Here is a 9,813-nt window from a genome sequence, read left to right as displayed (position 1 = left end):
AAATTGACTTTAATATATTTAATATTAAAATTTTTATATATTTTTTATAAAATTAAAGTTTCATGATTTTTATTGTAAAAAAGTAAAAAAAAAATCATAAAAAATAATTTTAAAATATAAAGAAATAAAAGTTTTATATGTTAAAAAATAAAATAGGATATAATTTTAGAATATCTAAAAAAAAGGACAAAAAAAAGGGGACAAAAGAGTATTAAAAATGTTGATACCATCAGTCATATAACCTATAATTTATTGATAGAATAGTAAATTTTTAATTTTAGTATTTAGATTTTGATCCTCTAACGGAGTCAAATGCAAAAAAAAAAAAAAAAAAAAAAATTAATTCAACGTTAACGGCAAAAGCTGGGTTTGACTCCTCGCAATTCGGGTTTCCAATATTTCTAATCTTTTTATTTTAAATTATTTCCATTTAATAACCAATAAAACCTCCTAATTAAGTGGCAAAAGTAACCGTTGAGAATTCAAATATTTTTTCCTAGAATATCTTTCTCTCTCGGCACCACAAAGGGAAATGAAGGAGTTTTTAATTTTTTTTAAAAGATATTTTAAAACGCTATATTTATATATTTTTTTAAATTAAAAAAAAAAGAAGAACTTGGAGAAGTGCATGTCAAGATGTTATATATATTTTGACTTACGAGAGGTAAAATCCAAATATAACATGTATTGAATGATTGATTTGAGAGGAAAATATTTCTCACTCGTTTAAATCATAAGAGGAGACAGATTAAAACTCAGTTTAGTAACACCATAAAGTTTGTAGTCAAAATCATTGTTTGTTGTAAGGTGAAGGGAATAGATAATTTGCAAAAATTTTGATTCAAGCTATACCTTGCAATTATGCAAAAACAAATTTGCATCGGATATAAAAAAAATATTTTAATATTTTTATAATTTTATACATATGTGAGGTAAATCATGTAAGATATAAAAAAATATTTTAATATTAGATTAGATCGAAATTAAATATATAAAATTGAGATGAACAAAAATCAGTTCGGATTTGACTCATAATCATTTTTATTTTGGTTACTTAATTTCTCAACTTTTTTTTTTTTTGGGTGTAGTTAGGAATTATGTGTCTGTGACGAAATTACAATCGAGATAGAGAAAGAAATGGAAAATTGAAGAACCAAGATGAACATGTTTTTTGTTGAAATAGGCCACAAGAGGCTCAGCCATTAAGTAGCATAGGATGTAAGATTATTTAATTGTTAATGTGAAGATAGGCTGGCTACTAAATATAAAAATTGAATCGTTGGCTGGGAACTGGCTGAAGGGAGGAGCCCTTCAATGCTAAAGTTAATTTTATAACCTTACAACTGATACCTTTATGAAAGGCATTTGACACATATCATTAATTCCCGAATTCCTAAAACAAAATTTGAAAAAAAAAAAAATGAAAGAAGGTGAAGCTCAGCTTGCTCAAATGGGATTTTGTAGGTAGGTTTAGAGTTTAGACTTTTAAAGGGATAGCCTAGTTTTTCCTGGATTTGTACCTTTATAATTATACCCATGTTTTCATGGAAAAACTGTCATTTTAAGCAGGAAACATGAACTTTTTTTTACCTCTCTAAAAAAAAAAAAGGGTAAATTTGAACAATGTTTGTTAATCCACAAGGGTGAATTCTCACACCACAGCTCTCAATTATTTGTTTAGGGCAGTTTTCATTTATGTACAAATACATTGAAGCTGGAGTCTTTTATTAATCAGTTTTGAGTTGTAAGTGTCAGTTGTTGGCCCCATTTAGGGTAGATTTAATAATGAAATAACCGAAAGAAATAATTACGATCCTGGTAGAATGAATCTCTCAATTCCCATTATGACAGAGCAAAGATCAGTAGAAGTACTTTTATTGTTTCTTTTAATCTTTTGGTGCCCGTTTTTGAACAATTCAGAGCCTTATGGAGGAACATTTATTACATACATACCACGAATAAATTTATTCGGATGGTAGGGTAGAACAACATAAAAAAAGGCTATAAAGGAGGATTGCCATAATTATGGTTGAAACCAGAAGAAATTTACTCCCTTGAGACTCGTGCAAAATCTGTTTTTTTTTTTTCACTCCTTGTTAAGGACTAAACATGAAGAAAAAATCTGATGGGTCCTATTTTTTGTGTTGGTGGGCTATATTACCCTTCCTGCTTTTGCGTTATTCATTTTTGCCCAGCTGGTAAAGAGTGTAGTAGTAGAAATTTAGAACCTAGAAATTTAAGGAATGATTGGAATCAATCTCAGATTGTCTTTCTCCAATTGTGCTTCGAACACCAGAAGTTTTATAAATGAGTGCGCTATGCTTGCTCATACTTTCATGATCGTCATAAAAGAAAGAGACAACTGACAACGGGCTGGTGAGCATGCCTATGAAAACATACTGGCTAACCTTGCAATGTGCAGGGCCAACATCTTTGCCCTTGCCTTTAGGCTGGGCTACAATCTAACATGACCAACCGAGTGAAAGCCCACCATTTAGCAGAATTAACTTCTGCAATCTGCACATTGCACAGACACAATGTCAGCCGCTTCTACTGGCATTTGGCACCTCGGGCAGGCACTTGACATGGCCAGAAAAGCTAGAAAAGGAAACCGGTTACAGTTGGAGCTGCTTGCTTTCAACATCAGTAATTAAAGCCGTGGGTTGAAGCCATAGTTATAGCAGCAGAACCCGATTTACCTTCTACAGAATATGAAAAATGAAAGGATGGAAAGATTGAAAACAAGGGGCTTTTGGAAGAGAGGGGGCTTTTTAAGTATGAAGGATAATTTCCATACAAACAATTAACACGGTAAATGTGTTTTGAGGGCTTGGTCCGCTAAACAAAAAGAGACAGATCACACGTACTGATTCATACATATTAATTTAAAGACCAAAGCCACAGGGGATAAAGCCCTCCTACTACATACGCAGCAGCACATTAACCCATAGCATATTTCTGAGTCCAGCTCCGAGCAGTCGTCTCATACTTGCTCCTGTCGGTCTTGTACATGTGGGCAATCTCTGGCACCAATGGATCATCGGGATTTGGATCCGTCAAGAGTGAGCAGATTGAGAGCAACACCTAGAATCAAAATAAAGAAACACATACTTTAACGGTTTTCATTTAATTTGAACTGAATTATCAAAAGCAAATTACTCAAATATGTTATTTCATTTTTGTTAATTGAATCAAATATATTAGTTTCGAAAATTAATTGGCTGAATTAATTTTTCGATTAATCAAATAATAAATATATTTAAATTAAATTATATTTTAAACTTTTCATTTTTTATATTTGAAATAAATTAAATAAAATCATCTAATAAAATATTCAAATATCAAATTATTAAGTTAAAAACTCTTTAATAATTTCTAAAATAGAATGATTTATTTCATTTTTTTAGTCATATATTTGAATTTTATTACATTTCAGTTCATTCTATTTTCGAATTAAATTAATTGGAAATAAAAAATTTTCTAAAATCATTTTCGATAATTGAGTGAATTATTTTGGTGACCTATCGAATTAACCAAATTAAATCGATTTGGTTAGTCAATTCAATTAAAACTGAAATTTGAACACCCCTACACATCCCCACACTTAAATACTAGTAAACCAAGGCAAACAAAAGTTACATGAGAAAAAGAATTTTCCAAACTAGGGTGACAGACACACAGTAGCAATGATCCAAGGTGCAAAGAACTTTGCCAGTACATGAAATGCTAGATTTTTAAGGCTTGCTGTAACCTTTGATTTTAAAAGGGTGCATTTCTTTTAATGGCTTTATGAATAATGGTTGACAGATAACATAACAGGGTAAAAGATAGATATACTTCATGGCAATAAGGAGCGTATACATCTTGGCCAACAAAATTTTAAAAGCTTGCTGTAATCTTTCATTTTAAACCAGTGCATTTTTCTAATGGCTTTATAAGAATGGTTGATAGATGACATAACAGGGTAACTAATATTCAAATTAAAAGATGCATACACTTCAAGGCAGTTAGGAGTGTAGAACAATAACCTTGGATATGGTGAGGGCGGGGCTCCACTGCTCCTTCAAAATATCAAGGCAAATGCTACCGTTGCTATTAATATTAGGGTGAAAAACTTTTGTCCTGAATGAAACCTAAATGGAAGGGAAAAAAAAAAGTAAAAAAAGAATAATTGTAGAAGAAAAAAAGGTTAGCTGAACAAAACTACAAGATAACATTGCTGGTCATCGATCAACTGCTAAACAAGTATGTTATAAGGCCATTATGGCAGAAAGGAAAAGTATGAAATAACTTTGCCATATTATTTACCTTGCAATTACAAGAATTAACAAAATCTAGCTCAGGATCAACAAGCCATTCTCCATTGGTTACAGCAAATTTCTATTTGAAAATAAATTTGATGCTATTCTATCGTCTATGAATAAGCATCATCATTATCGCATAAAATTATAAATATACTACCATAGAATCCATGCACTATTTTTTTTAACCAATAAGTATATAGAAAGAGTGAGGAGCCATAACTAAATATCCATATGCAACAGATGATAAGGCTTATCTGATACTGTTTACAAAAGTAAAAATAACAATAGCCTTTCATGAATAAACTAGACCATTGGACACTTTGCATGCATACATTCCCTATGGACATAAAAAAAATTGTGCAACAGAATATGCTAATAAAAGCTAAACGGCAATTAAGTAGAATTAGCATTTACTCATTTCCATCCCAAGCAATGTTTGCACAATCCACTGGACCTGTAGAGACACCTTGGTCACTAGTATTTACAGCAAGGAATTAGCCAAATAACATGAAGGCTTTAAGCATTTATGTTAATACATATCCCTCCAAACATTGAAATGTAAATTGGGAAAAGGTAGATTGCCTTCCTCAAAGAGACACCAAACATAAGCAATCCATAGATCAAGCATAAGACCAAGATATTCTGCCGATGCTCAAGACTAAGTGCTATCCTGGCATGAACCTCGAGCAAGTGCCCTAACTTTTATGGAACTATGCATTCAACTAATGTAGCTTACTTTAGTATGCCTTGGTACAATAAATTTTCTTTATCAGTGGATCAATGATTTATTTTATAATTTCATAAGATTTTTGAAGCAGAGGATCTACGGTACTGTTCCAATTGTAGAGCATACTAACTTATGTTACTGCAAACCATGATATAGAACTAAAGACTAACTCTAAAACTAAGACTAAGACTAGGATGGAAGAGAATATTCAAAAGAGATAAGAGTTTAGAAACTCATAATTTATATTTAAGAAAAATTTTTTACAAGAGAAGTTTTGAAATCTGAATCTTATACATTCCTTATGAAGGAGTTACAACTTATGAAGATATGAAAAAGTAAAAGAGTAAAATCAAATATTATTAGGGTACGTAATGTAAAGCACCTTTGAAAATAAACAAACTAACTAACTTTAATAGAGAGAAAGAAATCTTCTTTATCAAAGTAGCTTTAATAAAGCTAACATAAAGTTGACAGACTTGACGCGAATTACTATGTAATTTTCATGGTAAAGGAAAATCCTTTTCGTGGTGAAACAAACCTTGCTAAATGGTTCAAGATTTTCCTTCAATGGTTCAAACCACTAGAACAATGGATTGAACAAATCGTAAACATTCCCCATATAACTATATCATTTCTTATGAAGGAGTTACAACTTATATAGATATGAAAGAGTAAAAGAATAAAACCAAACATTACTAGAAGTTCGTGACAAAGACATAAAAAAAAGTACCTTAGAAAATAAACAAACAAACAAACAAACTTTAATAAAGTAACTTTAATAAAAGAAAAGAATCTTCTTTATTAAAGTAGCTTTAATAAAACTGACATAAAGTTGACAAACTTAATGCAAATTACTATATCATTTTCATGGTAAATGACAATCCTCTTCGTGGTGAAACAAACCTTGCTAAATGGTTCAAGATTTTCCTTCGATGGTTTAAACCACTAGAACAATGGATTGAACAAATTGGAAACATTCCCCCATATTGCTATATCATTTTCATGTTTCGCAGACCCTGTCAAGTGAACAATTATGGTATAATTAATTTTCATACATACTCATCCATTTATGATTGCAACCCGTATTCCTTATATAAAGGATTGTACGTATATCCTGCTGAGTACCATTTCTTCTCCAAAGACTTTGCAAGATCAACAAAGATCACATTCCCTAGATCCCTGGAGAATTAACACCTTTCCTGGTGGTGGAACGTTCCAGAATACATTGAAGACTTATATTATCACATTAACAAATGGATCCCAACACCCCCTTGGGATAATTGATTCAATGACCTATCACAAAGACTCATTAATTTTGATCTCCTAAATTTTGTAGAATTAATGCAACTTCCCACAAATCCTTATTGGCAAGATCCAAGAGATGTCATAAAGATCAAAGAAATATTAGAAGATAAGATTCATGATCAATGGTTGAAACCATATGACAGAGATCTAAATTGAAGATAAATTGTTTGAATGAGTTTATCAGTATCTATCAAAACAATTCCATGAACAATTTGGAGAATAAAAATATTCCCTATTCTAGCCTAAGATATGTATAATTATGTGCAGTCTTGTCCAGTGTGTAAGTTTGTTTCTCAAGACAAGTGACAGATGATGACATCAGCCTCTATATTAGCTCCAACATCAGGCCCTAACATCGCTTCAAGCTTGTCAATTTTATGTCAGCTTTATATCAGCTTTATTAAAACAACTTTGATAAAGAAGATTCCCTTCTCTTTATTAAAGTTACTTTATTAAAGTTAGTTTATTTGTTTATTTTCAAAAGTGTTTTACTTTACGTCTTTATCATAGAGCCTCTAGTCATGTTTGGTCCTATACCTTTATTTTTCCATATTTACATAACTTGTAATTCCTTCATAAGAAAGGCATAAGATCCAGATCTCCACTTCAAGCTCATTAATTCTATGTCAACTTTATATCAGCTTTATTAAATCAACTTTGATAAAGAATATTCCATCCTTTTTATTAAAGTTACTTTATTAAAGTTAGTTTGTTTGTTTATTTTCAAAGGTGCTTTACTTTATATCTTTATCAGAAACCCCCTCGTCATGTTTGGTCCTATTCTTTAATTTTTCCATATCATATAAGTTTTAATTCCTTCATAAAGAAAGCATAAGATCCAAATCTCATAAACTCTCTTGTAAAAAACTTCTCTTTTGAAATATAAACTATGAGTTTCTAAACTCTCTCTCTTTTGGCTATTCTATTCCATCTTAGTCTTAGTCTTAGAGTTGGTTCTTAATTCTATATTATGGTTTGCATTGACATAAATTAGTATGTTCTGCAGTTGTCACAGTACCATGGATCTCCTGTATCAGAATTTTTATGAAATTGTAAAACATATCATTTATCCACTGATAAGAAAAAGTTACTACAACAAAGAATATTGAAGTAAGCTACTGCAAGCTTAATTCCATAAAAGTTAGGCCACTTGCTTGACATTAATGCCCTTAGTCTTGAGTACCGACTAAAATAATTTGGTCTTATGCCTGATCTATGGACATTCACCACATTAAAAAAATAGCTGTATTGGATTTCTAAGGAGATAACACTCATGTCTAAAACACTTGTATAGATGGTTATAAAAAAATTAGCCTGTTGAGATAATGAAGTTGCAACATAAAGAGTGCTATGCAATTTTCTTCAAGGCATGAGTCATAGTGGCATGTTTTTAAAAGCAAAAGATTGTCAACTACAGTTAAATATGTAGTCAAGAAAGGTAAAAAGACACTATACAGTGAAGGCAGGAAAGAATGAAAACTAGATGGTTAAGGAATACAATTAAGTACTTACCTTGGGAGGTTTAAATGGATAGTCCGGAGGGAAATGAATGGTGACCAGAAACACTCCACCGGCATATGGACTATCAGGAGGACCCATAATAGTTGCTTGCCAATGAAACATGTCTTCAGCAACAGGGCCTTATTTCAATAATAAAAAGAAGTAAAACAACAGTTAGATGGAATAACCAATCTGCAGGTAACCTTATCAAAATCTTTTCCTAAGTAAAAATTAAATGAAATAGTCATCCTTCTTTTATTTGCCTTATGAAAATATAAGACATTGCACTCCTAAACAATTTTAGCACATTTAACAAAAATGATGAGTTCCTATATGCAATACATGCTAATCGTTTCCTTACAACTTCACCAATAAAATAACTTTTTCGTATGACCACATACTGACTTACCAAACATGAATATGAATAGCAATCAATAGGATGTGGGAAAAAAAACTAACAATCTTGAGTCAAACAAAATCCAATGATGTAAACCTAAAACCAAGGATTTAAATTGCTATCATGACCACGTTTTCGGTTGCGTTGCGTTTATCAAGATTACGAACATAACGGAGATCATCACGATCATTGCGATCCCCAACCCATTCTCAATTTCCCTCTCACCTTTCCCCCAAGCTACCTCTCACTCCAATTCCCACAAACCCAAATCCCGATTTCAACATTCCCACACACCCAAAATTCCAATTCCCACCCACAGTCCCTCTATTTGCCCCTCGTCACTCGTCTCTCAAGAGTTTCAATTTCACGGACAAGCAACTTTCACCAGCAAAGTCCAATTTCATTCAACAAAAATCACAAGAAGCTTTCAAAATTTTCAACAAAAAAAGTAATTTGAGTGCTGAATTGCTTGTGCTTGATGTATTGTGGGGATGAATTTATGGACTGAAGTCTCTGCCAGCCTAGGGTTATTTTCTATTTGAAGATTTTAACCCGATTGATTTTTTTTTTGGCTTTTTACATAGAATATTTGAACCAAAAATGGAGTAGCAGCAGACTCATATTGCCTCAATTCACCGATTTGCTGTTTTTCGCGGCCGCCACCTACCACAACAGTCATGATTCAAATTCTCCTCCCTTTTTTCGTTAATAGGGGTGGCGGATCGGTGTGTTACTGCAAAATATCAGCCGCTACACCGCTACTCAACAGCTATTTGAATCCTTGCTAAAACTTGAAAATAAAAGAGGCAAGATATTGAAGTTTGAATCAATGCAATCATCACAGTCAAAATCATATCCCTAATAATAAGTATAGATCCATCATATACAGCTCAAAATTCAAATATGCAGCAATAATAATAATTTCATGTCATGATTTAAAAAACAAAAAGCATATATATAAAAAAAAGCGAAATTTAAAAAAAATTGAGAAAAGCTTCATGGAAACAAAAGTAAAAAAAAATAAAGATATAAAAGGATGAAGACAAAAAAGAAAAGAACTAAACAAATCGAGGCACGAAACAAGAGAAAAAAGAGAGAAGAAATTGAACCTGCGCTGCAAGAAGTAGGAGGATCTTTCTGGAGATCCTTGAGCTCCTTCAAGATCCGCTTTGAAGCCATCACCTAAACTCTAAAACAAACAATTTTTTTTAAAAAAAGGAAAATCAAAATCCAAGCTAGATCGCCTTTAGCTTCAACGAAAATTACTTGAAAATTTTTTGATTAAAAAGAAAACGAAGAAAAAGTAAAGAGGAATTGGAGAAATTGGAGAGGAAAGTACCTGAGCGATCCTCCTGTCCTGGGCAAAATTTGTTTGTTAGTTGCTGAAAATAGCAGAAGAAAAATAAAGAGAGGCTTTAAAAAGCGGGGTCCGGGAAAATAGAGTTTTGAATAATAATTAAAAAAAAGGCAAAATTCGACTGTTTTACGTTCTCATTGTCTATCTTCGTGGACCCCACAAAAATATACGAAATTTTTGTAATAGAATGTTTTTACTCTTCTGTATTTTTTTTTCTTCTTAG

At 31.8% G+C, this 9,813-nt stretch overlaps 1 protein-coding gene across 2 annotated transcripts; it reads right to left on the bottom strand.

The window, feature by feature from the left end:
• Positions 1–2,750: 2,750 nt before the first annotated feature.
• On the bottom strand, positions 2,751–9,713 carry LOC111291486 (ubiquitin-conjugating enzyme E2-17 kDa-like). Of its 2 annotated transcripts, none has more exons than XM_022883300.2 (5): positions 9,573–9,713; positions 9,343–9,422; positions 7,849–7,976; positions 4,029–4,133; positions 2,751–3,084 (listed from the first exon to the last, which is right to left on the bottom strand). In XM_022883300.2, the coding sequence occupies exons 2-5, from the start codon at positions 9,410–9,412 to the stop codon at positions 2,941–2,943; spliced, it is 447 nt and encodes a 148-aa protein (XP_022739035.1). In that variant the 5' UTR covers positions 9,413–9,422; positions 9,573–9,713; the 3' UTR covers positions 2,751–2,940. The 2 variants fall into 2 exon arrangements, with proteins under 2 accessions (XP_022739035.1, XP_022739036.1); XM_022883301.2 differs by having other exon boundaries at positions 9,343–9,415; positions 9,573–9,651.
• Positions 9,714–9,813: the final 100 nt, after the last annotated feature.

This window comes from Durio zibethinus, chromosome 11 (genome assembly GCF_047325235.1).
Source record: "Durio zibethinus cultivar Kanyao isolate XHJ-2024 chromosome 11, ASM4732523v1, whole genome shotgun sequence".
NCBI lineage: Eukaryota > Viridiplantae > Streptophyta > Magnoliopsida > Malvales > Malvaceae > Durio > Durio zibethinus.
The sequence above is the reverse complement of the archived record's forward strand: the minus strand, read 5'-3'. Positions and strand labels throughout refer to the sequence as shown.